This window comes from Bos grunniens, chromosome 15 (assembly GCF_055505025.1).
Source record: "Bos grunniens cultivar Pamir isolate PY7600 chromosome 15, Bosgru_T2T1.0, whole genome shotgun sequence".
NCBI lineage: Eukaryota > Metazoa > Chordata > Mammalia > Artiodactyla > Bovidae > Bos > Bos grunniens.
In genome coordinates, this window is record NC_141179.1 from 79,025,870 (window position 1) to 79,038,639 (window position 12,770).

Sequence of the window (12,770 nt, forward strand, 5' to 3'; positions counted from 1 at the left end):
AAGAAACAAGCTGCTTCTGGAAAAGAAATGTATCTTTCCTAAGCTCACTTTTAATCCCATACATAAGATGACTGTGAATGTTTGTTTATACTTGAGCAAGTGTACTTATTAATACTATTCTCTTTCACTCTAGAAAGTAAACAGATCTGGCATATTATATGGCAAGCTAATTATATGCAGTTTTGAATTAACTGTTTAAAAGTATAGTGTAGGAAGCTGATTTACTAAATGAATGTATTTCTCCAACACTCACTCTGATTAATACCATGCTTAGACAATATTTCTCATGCTAACCTGTAATTTTTTTTTTTTTTTTTAGGCAAACTCACTGAGTCTTCACTGTATTAGACCATGAAATATACCAATAACATCACTGAATTCATTCTCTTGGGACTTTCCCAGAACATGAAAATCAAACATGTGTGCTTCCTACTATTCTTATTTTGTTACATAGCTATTTGGATGGGAAACTTGCTCATCATGATTTCTATCACGTGCAGTCAGCTAAATGATCAACCTATGTATTTCTTCCTTAATTACCTTGCTCTATCAGGTCTGTGTTATACCTCAACAGTGACACCCAAGTTAGTCACTGACTTGCTGGCAGAAAGTAGCACAATTTCATACACTGACTGCATGGCACAGCTTTTTGCCATGCACTTCTTTGGGGGGATTGAAATCTGTATCCTCACTGTGATGGCCTATGACCGCTATGTGGCCATCTGCAGGCCCCTGTACTACACCATCATCATGAGCAGGCACAGACGCTATGCCATGGTCAGCGCTTCTTGTGCTGGGGCATTTCTGCACTCCTTTGTCCAGGGTCTCCTCACCATTCACTTACCATTCTGTGGCCCCAGTGAAATAGATCACTATTTCTGTGACGTGTATCCTTTGCTGAAACTGGCCTGCACGGACACCTACAGAGTTGGAATCCTAGTGGTGGCCAATGCAGGCATGATGGGGCTGGTGATCTTTGTGGTCGTGATGCTGTCCTACATTTTGATATTATACACCATCAAGGCTTACCCTGCAGAAAGCCGGTACAAAGCTCTTTCCACTTGTAGTTCCCACATCACAGTTGTGGTTCTGTTCTTTGTGCCTATTCTCTTCATTTACATTAGACCAGCCACAACGTTTCCAGAAGACAAGGTCTTTGCTCTCTTCTACACCATCATTGCTCCCATGTTCAACCCTCTGATTTACACTCTCAGAAATGCAGAAATGAAGAATGCCTTGAGGAAGGTGTGGTGCCAGAAGCTATCTTTGATTGCAAGGCAAATCATCTGAAGTCCCTTTGCTTCCTCATTACACACCTTATTATTCAAGTGATATTTGCTTACTTTAGTTTAATAAACAATGGACTTTGCTCTAGGAAAACTAAGCATAAACACTATCATCAGTTGAAATCCTTTCTTCTTTCAATCCATGCTTCTTATTAACATCTTCCCTTAGTAACAGGAGTCATCATTTCCTTGTTGAAGCTACATTTTGCTTTGATTTTTTTTTCTCTTTCCGTAAGTCGCTAAATGAAGGTTACCATTCTAATCTCCCCATACTTTAGTTCCATGAAACGAATCTCCAAATGTACATAAGCTACAGTCATGTTGATCATCCCAGACAGAAAGTCCATAGAACCTTGCTATATTCCCTGCATACTCATAAAAAAGGAGTATCAGAAATTTAAAGTTTTATTTTCTGCTCAGCTGATGACTTCCCATATTCATTGCAACTATTTGAAAAGCAAAAATTAGTTATGTAGGAACTGAACAACAAAAATATGATCTATGTGAGAATCACTATATAAAAATTGGAAGACGTATCTAAAGTGATTTTAATGAAATCATTTTAAAAATGTCAAAAATTAATAATTATATAACCTTTTACCATAACAATATTTTCATATATACTGAAAAATTAGTTTGGACATAGAAAGGGTAGCTATTTGATTTATTGCTCAAATTGAGATAATTTGAGTGTAAAAAGAGGAGTTCTGCTAATAATTATGCTGAAATAATGGACATAACATGGGATTCTATCAAGCAAGTAGGATGTCTGCCCACTTTTCAATGTCTGAGATGTATGGATACTCTTCTAGTGAAAAGGTCAGTGGCAAGAACATTGCAGAATCTGCATGTTATCTTAGTTGAAGTCAATGGGGTTGTAAAAACAGAAGTAAATAATGGTACTGAAACTATTAGAAACTATTTAATTAGTGCAAACTTTTGGTTTTCCATTACCATCACGTTGCTGTGCCCTCTTCCAGGGGATCTTCCCCACCCAGGGATTCAACCCAGGCCTCCTGCATCTCCTACATTGCAGGCACATTGTTTACTAGTGCCATCTGGGAAGCCCAAAACAAAGGGTACATATTTTCAATTTCCATAGAATTTTTATACACTTTGATATCCCTAGATATATATATAGACTTAAGAAGTATCTCTTTTCAAATAATTGAATTTTATTTTATTTTCCTAATTCTTTAACAAAATAAGATTCATTGGACATCATGAAAATAACTCGAAGGGGAAGAATAATGTATTATATTGCACGTGTATAGGGGCTTCCTAGGTGGAGCTAGTGGTAAAGAACCCACCTGCGAATGCAGGAAAGGGAATGTGGGCTCAGTCCCAGGGTGGAGAGGATCTAGAGGAGGGCATGGCATCCCATTCCAGTATTCTTGCCTGGGGAATCCTGTGGATAGAGGAGCCTGGCGGGCTATGGTTCATAGGGTTGCAAAGAGTCGGACACGACTGAAGCAACTTAGCAGCAGCAGCAGCAGCAAGTGTGAAGGTAAAAAAGTTACAGATAGACTGAATATGTAAATGAATCCATATAGAGAAAGACAAAATAACGTCATAGCACAGTGGATGATGAAAAATTTCAGAGTTCAAATGGGGAAGTAAGGGGAATGTTCATATAGGTAATAAAATTAAAAAAATATTATTAAAGCAATTGATAACCTAGCTAATTCTATGAATTATTATGAAGTCTACATCATGATGCATGCTAGTTTGCATTAGTTCATTAAAGATATCTTGAAGCAATGAGAAAATTATTAACAAGTGTTTTATTTTTTAATACATTACCTTAGGTTAAAAGACTTTGTTTTCCATACATCAACATGAATCCTGAAGCCCCTCCTGCCATCCTCCCCATACCATCCCTCTGGGTCATCCCTGTGCACCAGACCTAAGCATTCTGTATCCTGCATCAAACCTGGACTGGTGATTCGTTTCATATATGATATTCTACATGTTTCAATGCCATTCTCCCAAATGACCCCCCACCTCCCTCTCCCACAGAGTCCAAAAGACTGTTCTATACATCTGTGTCTCTTTTGCTGTCTCGCATACAGGGTTATCATTACCATCTTTCTAAATTGCATATATATGCATTAGTATACTGTATTGGTGTTTTTCTTTCTGGCTTCACTCCGTAAAATTGGCTCCAGTTTCAACCACCTCATTAGAACTGATTCAAATGTATTCTTTTTAATGGCTGAGTAATACTCCATTGTGTTTTCCAACACAATTATTATGGATTAAAGATCAAAACGAAGACCAGAAACTATAAAACTCCTAGAGGAGAACATAGGCAAAACACTCTCCGACATACATCACAGCAGGATCCTCAAAGACCCACCTCCCAGAATATTGGAAATAAAAGCAAAAATAAACAAATGGGACCTAATTAAACTTAAAAGCTTCTGCACATCAAAGGAAACTATAAGCAAGGTGAAAAGACAGCCTTCAGAATGGGAGAAAATAATAGCAAATGAAGCAACTGACAAACAGCTAATCTCAAAAATATACAAGCAACTCCTGCAGCTCAAGTCCAGAAAAATAAACGACCCAATCAAAAAATGGGCCAAAGAACTAAATAGACAGTTCTCCAAAGAAGACATATAGATGGCTAACAAACACATGAAAAGATGCTCAACATCACTCATTATCAGAGAAACGCAAATCAAAACCACAATGAGGTACAATTTCACACCAGTCAGAATGGCTGTGATCCAAAAGTCTACAAGCAATAAATGCTGGAGAGGGTGTGGAGAAAAGGGAACCCTCTTACACTGTTGGTGGGAATGCAAACTAGTACAGCCACTATGGAGAACAGTGTGGAGATTCCTTAAAAACCTGGAAATAGAACTGCCTTATGACCCAGCAATCCCACTGCTGGGCATACACATTAAGGAAACCAGAATTGAGAGAGACATGTGTACCCCAATGTTCATCACAGCACTGTTTGTAATAGCCAAGACATGGAGGCAACCTAGATGTCCATCAGCAGATGAATGGATAAGAAAGCTGTGGTACATATACACAATGGAGTACTACTCAGCCATTAAAAAGAATACATTTGTTTTTGTTTTTAATTTTTTTTTAAAAGAATACATTTGAATCAGTTCTAATGAGGTGGTTGAAACTGGAGCCTATTATACAGAGTGAACTAAGCCAGAAAGAAAAACACCAATGCAGTATACTAACGCATATGTATGGAATTTAGAAAGATGGTAACAATAACCCTGTATGCGAGACAGCAAAAGAGACACAGATGTACAGAACAATCTTTTGGACTCTGTGGGAGAGGGAGAGGGTGGGATGATTTGGGAGAACGGCATTGAAACATGTATAATATCATATATGAAATGAATCGCCAGTCCAGGTTCGATGCATGATACTGGATGCTTGGGTCTGGTGCACTGGGATGACCTAGAGGGATGGGATGGGGAGGGAAGTGGAAGGGAGGTTCAGGATGGGGAACACATGTATACCTGTGGCAGATTCATGTCGATGTATGGCAAAACCAATACAACATTGTAAAGTAAAATAAACAAATAAATAAAAACATATTTCACAAAAAATAAATAAAAACAGAAAAAAAAGTTGAGTTACTGTAGAATTGTACTAATAATAAAGATGGCAATTATGATTCAAGTGATTTATTAAAATATGAATTTAGTAACAAATCAACAGAAAGCATACAGATAAATAATATCTTACTAAGTGAGGGGCCCTGAAAAGACCTTGTTCTCTTTTTTCTTTTCCTCTGTAGTTTAGTCAAGTGGGCCTCAGGAAGCATCACTATGAACAAAGCTAGTGGAGGTGATGGAGTTCCAGTTGAGCTATTTCAAATCCTGAAAGATGACCCTGTGAAAGTGCTGCACTCAATATGCCAGCAAATTTGGAAAACAACAGTGGCCACAGGATTGGAAAAGGTCAGTTTTCATGACAATCCCAAAGAAAGGCAATGCCAAAGAATGCTCAAACTACTGCACAATTGCACTTATCTCACACGCTAGTAAAGTAATGCTTAAAATGCTCCAAGCCAGGCTTCAGCAATACTTGAGCCATGAACTTCCAGATGTTCAAGCTGGTTTTAGAAAAGGCAGAGGAACCAGAGATCAAATTACCAACATCCGCTGGATCATTGAAAAAGCAAAAGAGTTCCAGAAAAACATCTATTTCTGCTTTATTAACTATGCCAAAGCGTTTGACTGTGTGGATCACAATAAACTGTGGAAAATTCTGAAATATATGGGAATACCAGACCACCTGACCTGCCTCTTGAGAAGCATCTATGTAGGTCAGGAAGCAACAGTTAGAACTGGACGTGGAACAACAGACTGGTTCCAAATAGGAAAAGGAGTACATCAAGTCTGTATATTGTCAGCCTGCTTATTTGACTTATATGCAGAGTGAATCATGACAAACGCTGGGCTGGAGGAAGCACAAGCTGGAATCAAGATTGCTGAGAGAAATATCAATAACCTCAGATACGCAGATGACACCACCCATATGGCAGAAAGTGATGAAGAACTAAAGAGCCTCTTGATGGAAGTGAAAGAGGAGAGTGAAAAAGTTGGCTTAAATCTCAACATTCAGAAAACTAAGATTATGGCATCTGGTCCCATAACTTCATAACAAATAGATGGGGAATAGATGGGGAAACAGTGGAAACAGTGACTGACTTTATTTTTTGGAGCTCCAAAATCACTGCAGATGGTGATTGCAGCCATAAAATTAAAAGACACTTACTCCTTGGAAGGAAAATTATGACCAACCTGGACAGCATATTCAAAAGCAGAGACATTACTTTGCCAACAAAGGTATGTAGTAAAGGCTATAGTTTCCAATGGTCATGTATTGATGTGAGAGTTGGACTGTGAAGACAGCTGAGTGCTGAAGAATTGATGCTTTTGAACTGTGGTGTTGGAGAAGACTCTTGAGAGTCCCTTGGACTGCAAGGAGATCCAACGAGTCCATTCTGAAGGAGATCAGTCCTGGGTGTTCTTTGCAAGGACTGATGTTGAAGGTCAAACTTCAAACTTTGCTCACCTGATGCGAAGAGTTGACTCATTTGAAAAGACCCTGATGCTGGGAAAGTTTGAGGGCAGGAGGAGAAGGGGACAACAGAGGATGAGATGGCTGGATGGCATCACCAACTTGATGGACATGGGTTTGGGTTAACTCTGGGAGTTGGTGATGGACAGGGAGGACTGGCATGCTGCAGTTCATGGGTTCAGAAAGAGTCCAACATGACTGAGTGACTGAACTGACTGAACTGTCGTTTAGAGATATTAGTAAATAGCTTATAAGCTAATTGTGATGCTTAAAGGAAATGTATAATATTGTTCTTCGAGTGGAAACTGCTCAAAATTGTTTTGCCTTTGTTCTTATTTCTAATATTATTAGAAATATATATTTTATTTCTAATAATAACACTAGAATACAATTCAAATAATTTCTACAAATTAATTTCTGTGAAACAAGAATTTTATAATAAATATTTTACTTTTACTTTTTTCATTATATTAGAAACATAAGCAGAAGATTTCTGTGGCCTATGTCCATTCATGTTTAAGTAGCATTATAATACAATATGATTTCAATCTTCACAAGATATGTGTGATAATTTTTTCTTATAAAGCCCTATAAATTCTAGTTCTGAAACATTATTCCAATTATCTATGTTATGTTACAGAGGTGTAAATTGAAACTCAGCAGATAAAATTCTTTCTAAGCATCAAATGGCAGAGTACAGTTAAGAGAGTTAAGTAATCAGGTTTGTGTGTGTGTGCACGCTAAATTGCTTCGTTAGTGTCTTTTTGTGACCCTAGGAACTATAGCCCACCAGGCTCCTCTGTCCATGAGATTATCCAGGTAAGAATAGTGGAGGGGGTTGCTCTAAGCTCCTCCAGAGTATCTCCCAGACTCAGGGATTGAACTCATGCCTCTTATGTCTTCTGCATTGGTAGTTGGGGTCTTTACCACTAGCACCACCTGGGAAGCTCCCTAAATAGTCAGGTAAGGTAAACCAAAACCCATAAAATTGATGGCAACACTCAAAGTTTTATTTAAAGCTTTTCAGCAAGGAGGAAATCATCATAAATATGGGGATCAAATATTTCATCCTCAATAATGTCATGTATAGCAGTTGAGTTCAGTTCAATTGCTCAGTTGTGTCTGACTCTTTGTGACACCATGGACTGCAGCATGCATTTATAGTAGACAAAGCAGAAAATAGAGTGGAATGGGATTATCAGACTAGATAAAACTGAGGAACACCTGGTTTAGTTCTTCAGCAAATTAGATAGTTGGGTAAATGAATCTTACTTCTTCAAAGATAGTTTTAACTCCATTAAATTCCATCAGATAATTGTTCAAAAATTCCATTTTTCTCTCTCTACCCTATATATATAGTTTAGACTTCCCTGGTAGCTCAGCTGGTAAAGAATCCACCTGCAAGGCAGGAGACACCTGGTTGATTCCTGGGTCAGGAAGATCCCCTGGAGAAGGGATAGGCTACCCACTCCAGTATTCTTGGGCTTCCCTGATGGCTCAGTCAGTAAAGAATCTGACTGCAATGTGGGTTCAGTCCCTGGGTTGGGAAGGTCCCCTGGAGGAGAACATGGCAACCCACCCCAATATTTGTGCCTGGAGAATCCCCATGAACAGAGAAGCCTGGTGGGCTACAGTCCATGTGGTCACAGAGTCAGATATATCTAAGCACATTTTCTTCTTTTTTGCAGCAAAGTCAATTGTGGTTTATTTATTCCTTAATGTATATTCCTTAATGTATATTCCTTTATACTTAATGTCAAACCCAGTTAAAATAGCATGAGTTTGTAAAAATGTATATTTTCCTCAATACTTACAATGTCACTTCACAAACAGATCACACAGTGACTTGCTTTTCAGACTATAAGACTTACCATGTAGACTATAAGACTCGACTTTACACTATGTTCTACTTAGATCTATATATTCTCTTCACTTAAGTAAAAAAATAGTGGTTCACAAATACACAAAAAATCTCTAGGTATTTGATTAAAAGAAACCTAAAGTTGTAGGGTAAGAGGCTAGGTATATAGTTCTGAAAGGAGTTTGCAGTATGTGACTGCTCCTGTTTTCCTATAACTACCTTTTTGTTTTTGTGTAGTCGCTGAGTCATGCCCAGCTGTTTTGCATCCCCATGGGCTGTAGCCCACCAGGTTCCTCTCTCCATGCACTTTCCCAGGCAAAAACACTGGAGTGGGTAGCCATTTCCTTCTCCAGGGGATCTTCCTGGCCCAAGGATGGAACCCGTGTCTCCTGCATTAGTAGGTGGATTCTTTAACTGTCTTTTACCTTTTAACATATTATTACCTTTTATACTTTGAGGCCAAGTATTTTGAGAGCTAAGTCTCCCTCAGGTTTAGCCTTCAATACAGGCAGGATCACTCTCCCTCCATATTTTTCAGTGTGTTTTGACTCTGTAAAAAGTTTTGTTTTGTTTTCTTTTTTTTTTAAACAAAGGGGATATTAGTGAAAAGTGAAATCAAGGAAAACACATTGAGAGGAAAATAAAGAAGGAACCACTGAAGGCAAGCTGTTGTTGAAGGTTTGGCTTTTACACATTCTGACTGATTGATTGATTTTCCCATTAGCAGGAGAGAATCAGCAACAGAGGGAGTGATGCAAAGACTGGCCTCAAAGATGCTGCTGCTGCTGCTGCTAAGTCGTGTTGGACTCTGTGGGACCCCATGGACGGCAGCCCACCAGGCTCCTCCGCCCACGGGATTTTCCAGGCAAGAGTACTGGAGTGGGGTGGCATTGCCTTCTCCGGGGTCAAAGATGAATGACCTTCAAATCATTAGCCTCCCTTCCCAGAACCTTTTATTGCACCAAACTCTTCTTATGGAATTTTTCATCTCCATGTTTCTGAGTGTGTAGATAAACGGGTTGAGCATGACAACAATAATTGTGTAGAAGAGCGTAAACACCTTACCTTCTGGTAATGTTGCAGCAGGTCTAATGTAAAGAAAGATGACAGGTGCAAAAAAGAGGATTATGACTGTGATGTGGGAGCTACAGGTGGAAAGTGCTTTTGGCGGCTTTCTGCAGAATATGTGCGCACGTTATACAGAATCAAAATGTAGGAGGCCGTCAGAGCCACAGAGAGCACCAGTCCCATCAAGCCAGAATTGGCAATGACAAAAAAGCCAATTTTGTGTGTATCAGTGCAGGCTAGTTTCAACAAAGGATATACATCACAGTAATAGTGATCTATTTCATTGGGGCCACAGAAAGGTAAAACAATCACAAGGAGAAAGAGACCAAGAGAATGAAGAAGTCCCCCCGCACCCAATGCCATGAGAATTGAGTGATGTCTTTGCCTGTTCATGGTGATGGCGTAGTGGAGAGGTTTGCAGATGGCCACATAGCGGTCACAGGCCATCCCTGTGAGGATGAAGACCTCAATCCCCCAAAGAAGTGTGTGCTGAAAAGCTGTGTCATGCAGTTTTTGTAGGAATGGCATTTTTCTCCATCAGTAAGTCAGTCATGAGTTTGGGTGTCACAGTGGAGGTGTAGAAGATATCTGAGAGTGCAAGGCAGTTAAGGAAGAAATACATGGGCTGGGTGATTAGCTGACTGCAAGTAATAGAAATCACGATGATCAAATTCCCCAAACAAATAGCCAGGTAACAGAATAAGAAAAATAAAAAGCAGAGGATCTGGACTTTCTTATCTGTAGAAAGTCCCAAGAGAATAAATTCAGTAACATTATTTCTATCTTCCATGATCTGATGTTCAAGAAAGTTACCTGAAATGAAAAGCAATGAAACTGATCACTGATGAGAAAATGGAAACCTAATATCTACTTAAAATGGCACCAATGCCTTTTAAAGACAAGTTATTTTGAGATCCACTGAAATCATTTTCATTTAATACATACAACTCTTTTTGAATATTCTTCTAAGAGCTAAGAATACAGTGATAAATTAGACAAAGTTCTAGTTTTTACATAATTTGAATTATTTTGTGAGGAAGCAAGGAATTATATTTATCAAGAATAAAAAAAAAGAGTTAATTTAATAGTGTTAAGTGGGGTGACATCAGATCAGATCAGGTCAGATCAGTTGCTCAGTCGTGTCCGACTCTTTGCGACCCCATGAATCCCAGCACGCCAGGCCTCCCTGTCCATCACCAACTCCCGGAGTTCACTCAGACTCACGTGCATCAAGTCAGTGATGCCATCCAGCCATCTCATCCTCTGTCGTCCCCTTCTCCTCTTGCCCCCAATCCCTCCCAGCATCAGAGTCTTTTCCAATGAGTCAACTCTGCACATGAGGTGGCCAAAGTACTGGAGTTTCAGCTTTAGCATCATTCCTTCCAAAGAAATCCCAGGGCTGATCTCCTTCAGAATGGACTGGTTGGATCTCCTTGCAGTCCAAGGGACTCTCAAGAGTCTTCTCCAACACCACAGTTGAAAAGCATCAATTCTTTGGAGTTCAGTCTTCTTCACAGTCCAACTCTCACATCCATACATGACCACAGGAAAAACCATAGCCTTGACTAGACGAACCTTTGTTGGCAAAGGAATGTCTCTGCTTTTGAATATGCTATCTAGGTTGGTCATAACTTTCCTTCCAAGGAGTAAGCATCTTTTAATTTCATGGCTACAGTCACCATCTGTAGTGATTTTGGAGCCCAGAAAAATAAAGTCTGACACTGTTTCCACTGTTTCCCCATCTATTTCCCATGAAGTGATGGGACCAGATGCCATGATCTTAGTTTTCTGAATGGTGAGCTTTAATCCAACTTTTTCACTTTCTACTTTCACTTTCATCACGAGGCTTTTTAGTTCCTCTTCACTTTCTGCCATAAGGATAGTGTCATCTGCATATCTGAGGTTATTGATATTTCTCCCGGCAATCTTGATTCCAGCTTGTGTTTCTTCCAGTCCAGCGTTTCTCATGATGTACTCTGCATAGAAGTTAAATAAGCAGGGTGACAATATACAGCCTTGTCGAACTCCTTTTCCTATTTGGAACCAGTCTGTTGTTCCATGTCCAGTTCTAACTGTTGCTTCCTGACCTGCATACAAATTTCTCAAGAGGCAGATCAGGTGGTCTGGTATTCCCATCTCTTTCAGAATTTTTCACAGTTTATTGTGATCCACACATGTGCCAATTTAGGATGTAAAATAGAGGTAACTACAAAATTTGTTTGATTAAGTGGTTTCTAATGAAATCACAAAATTGGCGTGGGGTGTGTGGGTGGATTTTGCAGTGCTTGGCACAGAGTCAATGTTAAATAAATATCAATTAAGTAAAAAAAACGGAAAGTGAACAATGTGGTATAATTTTGAAGGAATAATACATCATCCTTTAGTCAGGTAATTCACAATAAAACTGAAGAACAAATCATTTTTATTAGTGGACTCATATAACCCATTTTGACTTTTAAGAGGAAATAATTCCTTCATGTGAAATATTACATGAAACTTTCATACTTCTTAAACTTTATTTGTAGCATCTCTAGGTTAATATATCTACAGCTCTGCTTTTTCTATTTGTCTACATTTCTCTTGCAAGATTATCTCCCCTTTCAAAATAAATTATCATTCAGAAGTTATTTGAGTTACGTCTTATCAGACTGTAATTATAGTTGCCTAGTTTGGAAATAATATACTGAGAAGTGGGCTCCTTTAATTCCAAAATAGTTCCCCCCAACACAATACAATAAACAAGATGTAGCACTTCTTCCCTTAATTTCTTAGAGAATTCACCCACACAATATGCATGACTATATAAAAGAATCTCTTCAGTTCTCTAAAATAGAAGCAGTTATACCTGTATTCAGGTAATCATCTGGTAAATACACTATATAAGTAGGCAAAATACCTAGTTTATTCCTCCCATTCTGTTGCTTAATTGTTCATTCCCTAGGATCCCAGGCTCCCATTCATAAAATAAAAGCGATTAGATAATCTCTGAAGATCTCCCCAGATTGCAATAATGTGTGACTTCTGATTCTCCATTAATTTGGGGAGGACATCTGTTTACCTCTGTCCTGCCTTCCCTTCTCTGCTTGATATATTGAGACTATAGAAAGTAACAAATACAGAGGCAATTTCATTACAATTCCTGTGCCTCAGTTTACTTCTCTGTAAAATCAAGGTAAAGATAATATTTCTTTATATGGTGAATTTTTGAATAATTAGTTTCTAAATATGAAATTTCTTAAAACAATATCTGTAAAGTACTATATATTTAATAATTATTGGCTATCCTCAACAATTACTAAGAGCTTCCCTGGTGGCTCCAATGGTAAAAATCTGATTGCCATGAAGGAGACCAGGGTTCAACCCCTGGGTTGGGAAGATCTCCTAGAGAAGGGAATGGCTACACATTTCAGTAAATATTTTTGCCTGGTGAATTCCATGGACAGAGGAGCCTGGTAGGCTACAGTCCATGGGGTCACAAAGAGTCAGATACA

The 12,770-nt window shown here is 38.7% G+C and overlaps 1 protein-coding gene and 1 pseudogene across 1 annotated transcript; one reads left to right on the forward strand and one right to left on the reverse strand.

Moving 5' to 3' along the window:
- Nucleotides 1-351: 351 nt before the first annotated feature.
- LOC147358602 (olfactory receptor 4P4-like) lies at nucleotides 352-1,290 on the forward strand. Its single transcript, XM_086342073.1, has one exon. It carries the CDS (start codon nucleotides 352-354, stop codon nucleotides 1,288-1,290), a length of 939 nt encoding a protein of 312 aa, XP_086198199.1.
- A 7,715-nt stretch (nucleotides 1,291-9,005) lies between these two features.
- Nucleotides 9,006-10,084, reverse strand: LOC147358603 (olfactory receptor 4P4-like; annotated as a pseudogene).
- Nucleotides 10,085-12,770: the final 2,686 nt, after the last annotated feature.

Excerpts from the sequence above, each read along its gene's own strand:
- LOC147358602 (XM_086342073.1), top strand. The coding sequence starts at position 352 with ATGAAATATACCAATAACATCACTGAATTCATTCTCTTGGGACTTTCC.